General features: G+C 37.8%; 1 protein-coding gene across 2 annotated transcripts in view; it reads left to right on the forward strand.

The window, feature by feature from the left end:
- The window catches only part of LOC136044756 (complement C4-like), a 49301-nt gene that overhangs the window by 13973 nt on the left and 19974 nt on the right, over positions 1-15354 (forward strand). For both annotated transcript variants that reach the window (XM_065730254.1, XM_065730253.1), the window contains exons 7-21: positions 442-524; positions 1123-1210; positions 4109-4214; positions 4395-4518; positions 6483-6598; positions 7308-7475; positions 8194-8391; positions 10458-10649; positions 11766-11915; positions 12307-12433; positions 12787-12858; positions 13286-13492; positions 13974-14082; positions 14306-14376; positions 14967-15106. In XM_065730254.1, coding sequence (XP_065586326.1) covers positions 442-524; positions 1123-1210; positions 4109-4214; positions 4395-4518; positions 6483-6598; positions 7308-7475; positions 8194-8391; positions 10458-10649; positions 11766-11915; positions 12307-12433; positions 12787-12858; positions 13286-13492; positions 13974-14082; positions 14306-14376; positions 14967-15106 — 1951 coding nt within the window. The remainder of the gene's footprint in view (positions 1-441; positions 525-1122; positions 1211-4108; positions 4215-4394; positions 4519-6482; positions 6599-7307; positions 7476-8193; positions 8392-10457; positions 10650-11765; positions 11916-12306; positions 12434-12786; positions 12859-13285; positions 13493-13973; positions 14083-14305; positions 14377-14966; positions 15107-15354) is intronic.

Below are 15354 nucleotides of genomic sequence, written 5' to 3' on the forward strand. Positions count from 1 at the left end.
CAGGAGAGCACTTCTGTAAGGGTTTAATTTATAAGGTGGTTTGAAAAGGACTTGAGTTTTTTTTCAGTGTGTGTTTATTTTATTTTGTGTGCATGTGTGTGTGTGTGTGCTATCCTGATTTTGATATCACAGTGAAGATGAGGTATAGAAAATGTACCATGATGTCTATTTCTGTAGGATTATCAGAGGCAGGGCACATTCCATACAGTTTGAAAATGTGCTATCTTGCCATTCCTCACATAATTCTGTTGGAGTGTTACCTAGGAAATTTGGAAGTTCTTTTCTAGCTCCTCCAAGAAATAAGAAATCCATTAATAAACAGATTTTAGATTAAATCAATAAAAGGACAAAACTAGTCTTTAGCAATAACTTAAATATATTAGCATCACAACATAACTGAGAAATCTTAATTAATTATTTTCTATTGAATCTGGACTTCAGGCCTGGAAGTTGGAAGATCAAAGCCTGGTTTCAGCAATATGAAATGTCCAATGCTTCAGCTGAATTTGAAGTTAAAAAATACGGTAAGAGAATATTTAATTTGGATTATATACAGGAGGTCATTGCTATTGATCTAAAGATATACTGCAGTGATTAAATCTGGCTGTAACTAGAAACTAAGGACACAATTCACTGCATTTCTGTTTCTCCTTGCTATGTCTTTTGTACAAAATTCTGTGTGTCTTCCATTCATATTTAGTAAACAAACAAGCAAACAAACAAACAAAAAACACAAAATGTCAACTTTATTTTTAAAGACCACTTTAACTTGTTTCCCAAATGATCATTTTGCAGAAAATACAATGGAGATGTTAAAACCAACTATTTTCTCATAGTATAATGCAGTTTGGAAGTCGATTAGAGTTGTCACCATATTCATAAATCCATTTTGCATGTGCCAAGACTACTTCATTAGGTGAAGCAAGCAGAGTAAGAGAAGATAATCAGAGGATTTGTTTCAGAGTTATGATCCAAAATAAAACACTTAGACAGCTGCATCCTCTGCAAGGAGTGCTGCAACACAGCAGGAGTTTACGATGAGCTCCAAAAGCACATGCCATTATGACCTTACAGTTACTGTTGTTTGTTTTCTGTTTTTTGTTTTGGTTTTTTTTCATGCAGAACTTCCATCTTTCGAGGTCAAATTGACCCCACTTCAGCCATACTACTCAATCTGGAATGAAAACTTCACATTTGATATCGAGGCAAAGTGAGTGTTCTCAAACTGAGGTTATTTTAGAAGGCAGATATGTAGATAATGAACTTCGCTGCTTCTTCCTCTCCTCATCATTAACAGTTAACCAGGCTCTGAATTTACGTGAATTTAACTTTATTCTCTTGTAGTCTCTGTTTCTGCTTTATTACTGAATTTTGGCATCTGTGTAAAATGCTACATAGGTCCAAGTGATGGAGATCAAAACAAAACAAGATTTTCTGAATGCTTTAGAATTTTAGTAGATGGATGACAGTTTAGAATTCTCTGCATTGCTAGGAAAGATTCTAGTCAAATTAATAATCAGTTTTTCTTTCTATTTTTTGGTTTAAACATTTGGAATCAATCTAAAGCCCCAGACATTGTTATTCAATGCAGTTCAAATAGAACTGGATTCAGGTTTTAGAATGAAATTTTCAAATCCTCAGTGCCCGGTTTGGAAGTAACAAATTAATTCTTACCTGAGAATAGTGATTTTATGCAGAAATTCTTTTGAACTGAGGTGAATAAATACAGTTTATTGAAGGAGTTTATATAAGCATTACTACGGACATGTGCATGACTTCATCACAGTTAGAGTTCAATATAACACCAGAAAAGTTATTTAAACCCCTTGGGTAGTCAAAAGAACCATCCCAGGGAAGATTCCTGAGCACTTGAGATTGGCTGCTAGCTCTTCAGCCAGTGAGTAGCAGAGGCTCAGCCTCCTCAGCCATAGAGCACTCCCCAGATAAATCCCAGAAGCTGTTTAGACATCATTACAGAGCAAGGCCCACTGCCAGGTCAACATTCTGGATGTCTGTTTAATTTTATATAATCATTTTAGCCCCAGGAGGGTGCAGGGGATAACTGTGTTGTGTAGTCCTTAGCACTGTATCCAAGCAGAAGACTCACCATTCACCCCCAAGTTCTAGTGGGTTTTATTTTTGGCCTAAGCTAATCCCTGGACAGTTTATATACAGTTGCTTTTCTGCCTGTGCCATTGAGCTCTTCACATTTCATGCTGATCCCTCCTTTCCCCAAAGTACCCTGTGAGAGCAGACAGATTTCAACATCAGTCTCCTTTTGCTTGGCTAAGCAAACTCAGCACCTCTGGTCTTTGAAATGTAGAATCATCTAGGTTGGAAAAGACCTTCAGTATCGCCAGGCCTAGCAACACCTACCATATTCCATCACTAGAACAGATTCCTTAGTGCCACATCTACATCTCTTAAATACCTCCAGGGATGGAGACTCCACTACTTCTCTGGGCAGCCTTTTCCAATGCAAGACCACACTGCCCAGGAAGAAATTAATCCCAATATTTGATCTAAGCCTTTCCTGATTTACCTGGCCCAGCCTCAGGCTGTTTCCTATCACTTGTCACCTGAAAAAAAGTCCAGCATCCTCCACACTGCAAACTCCTTTCATCTAGCTGTAGAGAGCAATTAGGTCTCCCCTCAGCATCTTCTTCTCCAGTCTGAACAGCTCCTTTTCCCTCAGCCGCTCCTCATAACTCTTGCTTTCTAGTCCCTTCATCAGCTTCACTGCTATTCTTTTGCTCACCTTCATTTCTTTTATTTGTTATTCATTTCGTTTGCTTAATTCATGCCTAGTTGATAACAACAGTGATACCAGATAACTGGAGTTTTCTCTATATGCTGCTTCAGCATTCAATTTTGAGTTTATGAACTGCACAGTTCCTACTATATACTTCACTATTCATTAACATTGTAATTATTTAAGAGGCAAAACAACTAGATATTGTTCTTTTGTTTATTGAAAAGGTACTGGTGATGTTAAACAGGTCTTTTTGACTTTCATCATCACGTATCAAATTCTTTTTAATCAAGCTTGCTACTCTAAACTGGCCTTTTATGTAATTAATGAAAGATTATTTGATATATTGACTGTTGTTTCCCTTAATTGCTAGTTCTGTCGTTTTAAGCAGTTTTCATAAGAATTACCTCTCAGTCTTCTGAAAAGAAAATTGTTTCACTGATATAGTTGAATGTTGTTGATCAGGTCAGTTTAAAAGCGTTACTGTTTATACAGAAAAAAAGCCATTGTAGAACTGAAAAGAAGAATTTCCACAATAAGAGACAATACCATGGGTGTTAGAGTAGGTGACCTTTAAGGGTCCTTCCATGACTCTATGATGTGAGTGTTTATAGGTCTCACGTGGCACATTGCATGCTCCTCTGCAGGAGGATGCTATCTTCCAAGGTCTCCTTGAGTTAGGAGCTTGCTAGGTACAACATACCCTGTTCTCTCTCTTCATCATTTGTAAGAGAGCTCAGGGATGTTCTGGCCACATAGCTGGAAATATTTCACTTCCAGAAGGGACCTATGCTACATTGCTCGAATGAGAGACATGAGGTGGGGGGTGTCTACTGTGCCTAATGCAGATATGAAAAATTCAGCAGATGGGATCTGAGCCTCGAGGTCTTGAGGTACAAATGCTTCATATAGTTCCCCAGTACTGCTCAGCTCGTGGGTTACCCAATGCAAAGGAATCAGCTGTTCATCCAAATTAAGTAGACTGGATGCCTCCCTACCTGAGAAGTGGATTGGTTGCATGAGACCTCACATGCCTGTTCCAATAAAGTTTTCCTTAGTTTGTAAACAATACAGAAATTTACTCAAATATAAATTTTGTCAGATGATGACTCCACGTGTGATTATGACAAAATGATTTACTATACACATGAAATCACTGATTTGTACCTGGGCCTGTAGCAGTCTTCATATTTGCATTATCAGTGGGTGGAACTGTACTTCATTTTCAAGATACCAGTTACAATCAGAATGCTTACAAATATGCCTATTTTATTTTAGCATACAATTATTAATTTGATTAATGCTCACTTCTTGTCAGTGTGGTGATTCATCTCCTCACTTTTCTTCCTTCCATAGGCACTCTTATGGAAAAGGGATTGAAGGTATCGCGTATGTACGATTTGGCATAATTGATGAAACTGAGAATAAAGTCTTTCTTCCAGGTCTGGAACAACAGCTGCCTGTAAGTACTACTAGAGTTCAGTGGAATTATTCAGATTTCTCCCAAGTCAGCTGAATATTGTCAGAAATCATTGAAATATACGTCCCTGTAGTACTGTAGCCATGCTATGAATAATACTTTTAATTGTAATGGCAACAAATCAGCAGGTGGTCACTTTTTTTTTCTTTTCTTCTCTTATAGATTAAAAATGGAAAAGGAAGAATTACTTTAACTACACCACTTCTGGAAGAGAAATTAAAAAAGAGTATTTCCACTCTGGAAGGGTTTCATTTACATGTTGCTGTTATTGCTGTAGAAACTGCTAGTGAGTACACTATGCCTTGGCTGATACAGCTTGTAATATTTACACTGAACATTCTCTAGGATGATCCTTCATGTCCACATATTAAGCAGCCCTGAGAGGATATCTAACATATCCTAGACCATATTAAGTGACCCAGATACCTGTATGGAGGCAACTAAACTGCTGCTCCCCTTGTGACCTTGTTTGAGTATTTGCCTCAGCCAGGTCTACTCCTCACTTACAGAGTTAGGAGCTGAGCACAGTGCTTTGTTTCCCAGATAGCTGAGCTGTCAGTGAAGGGATGAGACATATGTACCACAGCCATAGTGTGATGCAGAGTCCTTGTGACTCCTGCTAGTTCTCTTATGCCTTGCCACACTTTCTTCACCTAGAGCTGAAGTTATCTTCAGAATTATCTTGTTTTCACATTGCTTACTGACCATTTCGTCTATAAAACTTCTATTGCAAATGCGATGTCTAGGAGATCATCTTCCCAAAATGCCAGCTGGCTAGGAACTGACATCAAATCCTGGCAGATCTCTGCTATGGCCTATATAAGACAAACTCAAAATGGTGGGGGGGAGGGGAAGGGGTGGGCTAGTTTAAATTCATATTGCTATTTTGAAGTCTTAAAAGGTAATCAAGACAGCACTTCTGCTCTGGAGATGGGGGAGAGCATTAAGTGTATTAGACATCTCCTGCAGAGCTGAACAATATGGCTTATGTACAATATAGTCCAAACAGTGTGGTTTTGCTATTCATTTACAATGGTGGCTGAGGAGATGAGGATGGAGTCTACCTACCAAAAAATGGCACAAATTTCCAGTTTATTAAAATGGATTTTTAGACATTTTAATATGTAGACATTTGCTCACAGCAATGCTAAACACAGTAAGACCTCCAGCTGTCTTAGAGATGTCCACAGGTGATCACTGGGTCAAACTGGGTGTAGTAATGAATAGCTAATTTGGGTTGCAACGAGTACTGGTGTCTGACTAAGAGGCATGAACTTCAGTGCTCCATACTTAAGCTGAATCTACAATGGAGCTGACTCTGCAAACATGGTCAACATTAGCCCTGTTGCTGGTCAAGGGAGATTGGTCCCTTTTACTTTAAGTGCCTGAAAGTAAGGCACCTGGCCAGAGCTAGATGCTCTGGCACTTTGTATATAGTAAGCAGAGAAGATAGATAGGGGAAAACATACTCCAGGGATGTTTCTATGCACTGGTTATAGGGGTCTAGTTATTTAGATCAGAATTAAAAATTCCTAAAAATCTTAAATAGCAATAAGAACTTATTAGAATCTTAAATTTAAGTCAATTACATTCCAGCAGTACAATTTTTTTTATATTTATAAAATAATATAGCTACTTGCATGTACTACAGCATTTATTTCAAGAGAAAAATGTTTTTTTTTCCCATTATCACAACAGTGTGATGGATCTCATGGTGTGACATGGTCTCTGCCACTCTGTGCATGCTTTCTCTGCCATCTACACACAGGTTGCATCCGCTTGCATACTTTCTGGGTTTAGTATCACATATATGCATGGCAGAGCAAGGCTGGTGAACTTTACTGGCGCCTTTCCACCTTGCAGTGTTTAAAGAGGAAAATAAGGACTAAGGAAATTATGTCTCTAAACACACTTCATTTCAATCAAGCCATGCTTTGAGACGTAGTTGGAGGAAGCATAACAGAGCACTTTGTAGCTCTCCATTTCCAAGCTCTCAAGAGCACAGTTGGTGGTGCCAGTTGGAGCACTGGGCAAAGAAAGCTGACCCATCTGTAGTTATGTTCCCAGTACTCTTGTACCCAACTCCTCCTCTTCTCTGGACTGAAGCTCCTTAGGGAGGAATCATGCTACAGTTAACATTACATACACTGCTCAAATTGCAGTGAAAATAGAAAACCATAAATGTGATGGTAATATGTTAAGTACATAGTTATTGCTCTCATGGCAACGCATACTGTTTGATATTAACAGGTGGAGAGATGAGGGAAGAGGAACTCAGCAATGTGAAGTTTGTGAAATCTCCTTATGTTGTCGATCTGTCTAACACCAAGAAGTATTTTGTGCCTGGAGCCCCCTTCTCTGTTGTGGTATGTAGTATTTAGCTATCTATACCTTCATAGCAATAGATTTATATTTGCTTGTAAGACTCTTATCTGATCCAGTGGGAATTTTGTAGGAGAGACCTTCAGGAACAGGCCCAACATGGGGCTATTACTGGTGTTTCTGGTTCCTCTCGAGCTTGAGAAGGGAAATCAAAACCAGAAAATGCTGCTTCGGTTTTGGAATTTGGCTGTGCACTGTTGCACTCCGAGGTTTCATAATACTTGTAGCAGTTTCCTCCCCATTTCCATATGGAAAGGTAAAAAGAATCGTGTTGTATCAGATTAATCCCACATCAAATTAAAATTATGAAAACTGAAATACAGGGTACTGATTTTTTTTTTTTTAATTGCATTTACGTTAGTGAGTTTTAAAACCTGAAATCTTCAAGTTTTCCTTCAATTTTTTCTACAAGCTGCCAAGGTTAGAGAATTACCTACAAACAGTTGAAGAAGAGTACCTCCGGGATATGATCCAAAATGAAGATCTGAGACAGCTGTTAATTTTGTTCATTTATTTTAATTTTAGCTGAGTCCAGAATGAATCAATTGCTAAACTTTTATCTCAGAGCTGAAATCTATAAATGCTTATGTGTGCAGTTTTGTATTTCTTTTTAGTTTATAAAAATACTCGCTTCCTGTTAGTGGGCATTTTTTAGTTTCTTTGAAGTAACAGACAAGTATTTTTTTCCAATAGACCTCTGTCACTTTGGTTGATGGCTCTCCTGCTGCCTCTCTACCTGTCACTGCTACTGTCACCTTACCTGGAAAGTCCTCCATGAAGAAGACTGCACTTTCTAACAGTGACGGCTTAGTCCCTCTCACATTTGACATCCCTGCAGATGCTGAGACTCTTCAAATAACGGTAAGGAAAACCCAGACCATCATCTTTAAAAGTATACTGTTAAGAAGAGCTCTTAAGACAATTGCAGGTATCTGTGAAGCTGTTCTGTGTTCCTTATCACAGAGAATGGAACATGAATTCTTATACCATATTCACAACTTTGTCAAGGTTGCGTGAGATATCAGACAGACCAGGGTTCTGAGGGCTATCTAGCTGAAGTGAATGATATACTCTTGTACATCAGAGCTTAAAAAGCATGTATGGGTGGTGACACTTTTTTGTGCCAACATGTATTTTCTTGATATGGGGAATATGAATGGATCTGTAAAGAATATCACCACGAGAAGTGATAGCAAATGATGAAAAAAGGGCATAGAAAAGTACCAGGTGCAATACCAACTACATCTGGATGCTCAGAGGGTTTCACTAAGTACACAATATGAAAACAGAAAAAGGCTATTGATTTACCACTGTGTGATTTTAAGCTATTTATTCTGATCCAGAAAAAGCCGTACCTGAAAAATATCAATCAATGGTACAACAAGAGGCAAAATAAGGTCAGAGAAAAAGTAATGAAAAACCTTGGTTTTTTTGATGTTCTGCTAATGTGGTTTTCACAAGGACTCATCTCGTTTCCCAGCTTTTTCTGAATAATCTGTCAAGACAGGAATTAAGAGTGTCACTACATACTGTCTCTTGAGGGACTCTTTATTCACTCTGTCCTTTTCTCCCCTGGCAGGTAAAGGCTGAAGAAGGAAAAGAAAGGTTAGAATCACCTGAAACCAGTATCAGAGCTGAAAGATACCAGTCTGCTACCCACAACTACCTTAGCATCAGCATCCCACATACTGTCTTGGCACCAGGAGATACTTTACAAGTCACCTTAAATGCTATTCATCAGTCTGGCAGTGGAAAGATTGACTACTTCTATTACATGGTAAACAGAATAATAGCATATCAACAATTTCCTCTATAAACTATACTCTTCAGAACATCTAGCACAGCCAAAGGGATCAGTGTGCCAGTACATCCAGTCTGGCAAAAGAGGTTGGGGAAAATGGGCTTGTGCAGTTTGGGGAAGAGGCCGAGTGAGTTACTAACTACCTCAAATTACCTGAGGAAAGATATCAGGCATAACAGAGACAAACTTTTCCAGGTGGTGCCATATTATATAATCAGGGGCAAAGTCTACACACTGTAGCTTAAAAGGTTCATTTTGGAAAATTTTTTTCACTAATGATGATGACAACACTGGAAGAATTTCCCCGGAGAGTTCAGGGAATTGTCACTCAGAAGCACTCATTACTCACCTAGAGTACTGACTTACTTATGGCAATGATAGCATATCTTAGAGCTGACTGTTGAACTAGAGATTTCTGCAAGTCCCTTCCAAAAATATTCCTGTGTTATTTGAACATAATATACACAACTTTGTAATGTCTTCTTTCTTTTTTTTTTCCCTTCTGAATAAGAAGGCATGATCATAAATTTTGGTATGTAGTTTCTAATAGTCTAGGGCAAATAGGTGCATGTGTATAACATTTACATAATTCTGTGGGTATATATATTAAAAATGCTAAATTGAGAGCCTCCCACTCCATCCAATCTGAAACTCCTTTGTTGTGATAAGCCTACTATTGTTATTTATATAATTATTCTAGATACTTTTTCTTCAACTATTACAAAATCATCTACCTCGTTGTGAGCACATCTTTTTTATACATTAAGATTCTACACCTAGAAATGGAAAATCAAGTCATATTCAATCATGATTCTTAAATTGCCATGGATCCATATTACTTGCAACTGATGTTAGTTAACATCCATGTCAAATTTATCTCCAAAAGAAGATAAAAGGCCATTGAAGGCAATGTTACGGTTCTAAATAACATCTTGAAACTGGGACAGATCAGTTCTGCAGATGGAAAAGCCAGGAGAAAATCCCGCTTATCCAGGATCAGGCATGCAAAGTATTTATTCTGCTGAAGGAGACAACTGCATTCACAGATACATTCCAGGAGCAAATCTGTTGCATGTGAAACATGTTTAATTTCCTTTATCTCTCTTCTCTTCGTAATTTCCCTTGGCAGCTTACATTTCACAGGCCAATAAGCGCCACAGCAACAGTTCCCATTTATTTTTAGTAGAACCCTCATATGTTGGAATAACTGTATCCCAATTTGAGTTGAGAGGGATTGTTTTGATCAGGGGACCAAGCATGGTGTTGACATTGCTGCTGCTGATCTCAAGGAAGGAGTGGAGCTGGGCAGGCATGGTGATGGGAGTAATGCCAGAGCTCAGCAGTGAGGCTCTTTCCCAAACTTTTGTCCTTAGATGGAGGCTGTGAGGATTAAACGAGGTTACAACAAGGTTTCTTCCTCAAGCCTACTCTTATGCATTTAGGAAAGCTACCTGTGTTTTATATGGCTGCAACCCATTAAAACAGGAAGAAAATAATTAAATTGTGCAAAATGGGCAGAAATCATTTAAAGGCCAAGCTATGATACTTTACACTGAATAATACTTGGATGGTTAAAACCTCCCATTCCAATCCATCCACATCATCTGAAATATTCAGTACAGATGATAGATTGAATACAGCTGATAGACTCCTGAGGGTGATGACCTGTTATTGCAGAGCACAGAAGTAAGACTGCTGTCTCTGAGCCCCTTCTCGAGCAGTGAGGCTGAGTGGAGGGAGGTAGACCTGTGTTCAGACCTGGGCCACAGGACCAGTGCAGCAGAGACTCCTCTTGTGGAGACACTGCTGGTCTCCTCCAGGATACTGTCGAGGAATTAAAACTATTAGGTGCTATTACAAACAGATGTTCAAAGAGAAATGGCCTCATGTAATATATATACATATCTATAAAATAATATACACAATATGCACAGTGTTTCTAATGTATATTATATATGATGTATGTAGATTCTAAAATCGCACAATGTAATGTGTATTGTGTATTCATTATGCTTGATCTCATGTTTTTTTCTGCTTTTTAGGTTATGGCAAAGGGACAAGCTGAGCTGTTGGGAAGGGTTTCCTCCTCAAATAAAGTAATAAACCTCAAAGTCACTGAGAAAATGGTGCCTGCTTTTCGCTTCTTAGCTTACTACTTCATTGCAAACCAGGGTCGTCAAGAGATTGTAGCTGATTCTGTATGGGTAGATGTTATGGATGTCTGCGAAGGAAAGGTAAATGCAGAGCAAGTAGCTTCTGGTTTTGTATTCCAAAATAATAAAAATATATCAGCAGAGAATGTAGACTTGGGGTTGAAAGGTGAAAGGAATGATGGAAATTTTCTTTTTTGTTTAAAAAGGGGATCATCATGATTTTTGCTAAAAGGTACAGATGATAAAATCTCCCTAGAATGATGTCAGATATAGTCTTTTTCTATAGGACAGGTTATGCCTCAAAGAGATGAAAAACAGTCTCTTAAAGGTAAATCCCTAGCCTAGATAATAGAAATCACAGCAAAACACCAGTAGGAATCCTGAGATACAGGATCTCTTGAGAATTGTCTCTTTCTGTAGTGATATTCACCAATGAAAGAAAGTGAAATGACTTATTGGGAAAAATAATAAAAGGCATTTAATGAAAATTTTCAAGTTTTTATTCTTTTTGAAAATTTTGGAGCATTTCAAAAATACATTTTTTTACATTTCCTTCCATTAGAAAATGAAGTGTGGATAAAATAGGAGTTTCTTTAAGACTTTTTTCACCTTTTCTCTCCATCTTTTTGATACTGTAAAAGAAAAAACAAAAGAACCCAGGGAGGTTGTGAGTGCCCCATTCCTGGAGGCATTCAAGGCCAGGCTGGATGTATCCTGGGCAGCCTGCTCTAGTGGTTGGTGACCCTGCCCATGGGAGGGGTGTTGAAACCAGATGATCTTTGAGGTCCTTTTCAACATAGGCCATTCTATGATGCTATGATTCTATGAATGTTTTTCATAATAGCATGAAATACAATTACTGAACACTATCAGCCATTCAAAATGACCTTTGTTTCCACTGGATAAGAACAAAATTTTCTGGAGTTCCTACATCAGCAAAGCCCCTACACATATAATTCACATTGGTACTTTTGTCCCAGTATAAGATAACATCCAGATGCCTCTTTTAACCTTCCTCTTAGTGCCACAGTAGGAGTTGTCTGCCAAAAGGTAGGATCCCAAGCAGAAACACTGTGGAACAGAAACATCCCCCAGCCTCATGCTGCTGACAGACACAGTTGACAGTACTGTCTGCCCAAGGAGTGTGTGCATTTTATTAACAAATGTGACATTTTTCTTTCAATATTTTCTATTTAGATTAAAGTGAGAACAGAACATGAGATATATGAACCAACAGACAACATCAATTTACGGATTGAAACGGACCATGCAGGAACTGTTGCCTTAGCTGTGGTTGATAAAGCAGTGTTTATCCTGAACAAGAAAAATAAACTCACATCCAAAAAAGTAAGATAACTTTAGGAAGAAAATATCATGCTTGCTAGCTAAGAAATTTTTTCCATGACAAATGAGAAGATCAAAATAAAATTAATGGACATTAAATGCTTAATACAAACTTTGCTAAACTTGAAAGTGTTTTTGCTCTTCCAGTTTATCATTCATATAAATGAGAAGCTTGGGAATTTCTATGTTACAGCAGAGAACTTTGTAATATAAAATAAAAAATAAGCATTAATTAAAATAATTCCACAATTAAAACATCCCTCTGCTTTAATCTCAGTTTCCAAGTATAGTTTATACCAAGTTTCTGCAAGTTAAAGGCAATAAAAATTTTATTATAATAGTAATAATAAACTTGCAAGTATGTACAATCTATTGATGGTATTTCATTTGGCAGGTATTTAAGGCAATGAATTCATACGATCTTGGATGTTCTGCAGGCGGTGGTGCAGATAGTGCTCAAGTTTTTACTGATGTTGGTCTTGCCTTTTTATCTGACACAATTAAATCCAATTTTCGGGAAGGTAAGTGCAACCTATCCTTTACCTTAGATGTTTGTACACATCAATCTACACCTGGGGAAGCAGATGGCTTAAAAATCAGAAACATTTTATCATGCTGTTGTAAGAGCTACTGTCCCTGAGGATTTTTATTTTTCTGTTTTCTGCTGGGTGCTGGCAGCTCAGGCAGCCCAGATGTTGGCTGCTGGTCCATTGGAACACAGCTCACCTGGTGTAGGGCTACAGTTGGCTGGGACTGAAAATAATGGGCCTTCTGTAAATGTGATGTGTCCTAATATAAGTCTTCCACTATGGACATGAGTGATCAGACTGTTATTGTCATGTCAAAACTAAGCTCTTCTATTCTGCCTTCCCAGGGTATACCTGCCTCCAGCCTACCAGAAGGCAGAAGAGATCTTTGGATTTCCGGAAGAAAATGCTGGGAATTGGTATGTTCACTCATATGGGTGGCACAAAAGGACTAGTGGAGATAGGTGATATCAAGGCGATGTTTGATATTTCCTTGACAGAAGACATCAGGACCTGAAAACAGATCTTCTTAACTTTTGAAATCAGTCACTTTTTTCAAGAATGAGAGTATATCCAACACTGTTTGTACCACAATACCTAATTCCAGTGTGCCACATTCCCAATTCAAAGAGAAAACTTATACTGGAATATTTAAGATATGATAGGTTCTACGCTTTGCTCCTCTGTGGACTCATTTTAGGATGGAGCACGGGTCTCTGGGTATAGGTAGACTGTAGCAATGTTATTAATCATAACTGCAAATAACAACAGAAATGAACACAATGAACACCTTTATGCTTCCTCCTGTTTCTGCGCCTCTAATTCTGGCCTTTAATTATGTTGCAGCTAGCAAATATCAAGATGCTGATCTACGCAAATGCTGTGAAGACGGAATGAGATTAAATCCTATGAGGTTTACTTGTAAAAAAAGATTAACTAAGGTGGCTGGCTCTCCCAAATGCAGAGAAGCTTTCAAGGACTGTTGTGAAAGTGCTGTAGCCCTCAGGAAGGAGGAGGCAGCGAAGAGGAAAACCGCAGTGAGCTTGGCAAGAAGTAAAAAATGATACACAATCATGTAAAGAAAATTACCCTTCACAGAGGGCCAAAGGAAGGCTAAGGATTGTTTAATCACTTGTAGCTATTTCATCACTGGTGCTATCACTACAACTTCCAAGTAACTCTAAAAAGCTGTCTTTAGCCAGGAACAATTTTATTCCTTCTTTTCTCCCTTTCTTCTCCCCAGTGTCTCTCTCTCTGACCAAACAACCCATGCAACCAAAAGAAAAAAAAAAAAAAACCTTCACATTGAAAATGACCATATTCAGTCTTTGCCACTCATTACTTATGGGGAATTTGTTCTTGTTTGTCATCATACTATTGTTGAACATAGAAAGAAAAATGCTTAAGATGAAACTCACATGAATTCATTCAGACTGCTTTTCAGTGCTGCTTTCTCTTTGTCAGTGGCTCTGCAAGACAGTGTAAGGTCAGCAACAGAAGTCTTCAGAAAAGAAATCTCATTTTTGTTTTACAGACTATGAGGAAGAAGAAGTATTTGAGGAAATGACTCTCAACTTGCGCAGTTATTTTCCTGAAAGCTGGTGGTGGCATTTCAAAGAAGTTAAAAATCCTGGAAATCATAGGTACTGTCATTAACTAACTAGATGACACATCAAAGTTTGTACATAAAATGTATATAAATAGCAGCTTTATTTTATCTAGTGCAGGGAAATTCAGAATAATTCCAAGTATTTTCTCTCCAGAACTGAGGGAATATTTTTTACCTTACAATACTCAAACTTTGTCAAATAACAACATTTACACATCATACACCCATTTTAATTCATTTTATTGTGTGTTTCTTAGTGTAACCAACATTGCTCCTGACTCAATAACTACCTGGGAAGTTCAGGCAATAAGCATATCTCCCCAAAAAGGTAAAAATATTGTCGTTATATTCGGTTTGTGAGGATGAGTAGAGAACATGTATTTCTTATGTCAGATATGAAATGTAGACTTGTAAACTGTAGAGTGAGATAATCTGTACTGTAAAACAACCAAGCATTTGTACCATGATGTTCATTCTCTTCTATGCCATGTTAAAACTCATCTGGAAGTTAGGGGCAAATATATATATTTGAAAACAAGGTGAAGTGAGCTATGAAGAATGGACTGAACAATCGAAACTTCTTCCTTTTCTTTCAAATCTCAAAACAGTCTTATTTGTCTTTACCATGCCTATAAAGGTGCAAAAAATGTAGTGACAATAATACTATTTTATATTTTAATATTTCTAACCATCTGCACTCAGGTATTGGTCATAGAGCTTATTTACAAAAGTCTAGGAAAGGTCATTTTGTTTTAAACATGATCTCTGCGGGAAAGCTGGGCCACATTTAACTCACAAAATCTACGGATACTTCTGCCAAATTTTACCTATCAAAAACCATAGCTGTTTTTCCAGACACCTAACTTTTTATCAACTGAAGTTAAGTAATTCTCTATTCTCTATTTTCACTTATCCCAGGATTTTGCATAGCTGACCCACACACCTTTGATGTTTTCAAAGACTTTTTTGTGTCCTTGAGATTACCATACTCAGTTAAACGACATGAACAACTGGAAATAAAAGCAGTGATTTACAACTATCTTCCCAATGATCTCCAGGTAATATTACCAACTACTGGGATATGCATATGTAGATAAGTAAGCAGATGGATTGCCACACATCAATACAAATGTCCCAACCACCTTTCACTGCCCAAACACTGTGCTCCCTTTTGAAAAGCCTTCTCAAAACCAGGATCTAGTTCTAATGCTAATCAAAGTACTGTATGAAACACATTTTATTTATCATGTTACACAGCTAAATTCCTTGGTTTTGGACATCTTCTTGCACTTCATTGAAGAAACCA

This window comes from Cyrtonyx montezumae, unplaced genomic scaffold, assembly GCF_038088225.1.
Source record: "Cyrtonyx montezumae isolate F1298 unplaced genomic scaffold, pur_monq_1.0 scaffold_12, whole genome shotgun sequence".
Taxonomy (NCBI): Eukaryota; Metazoa; Chordata; class Aves; order Galliformes; family Odontophoridae; genus Cyrtonyx; species Cyrtonyx montezumae.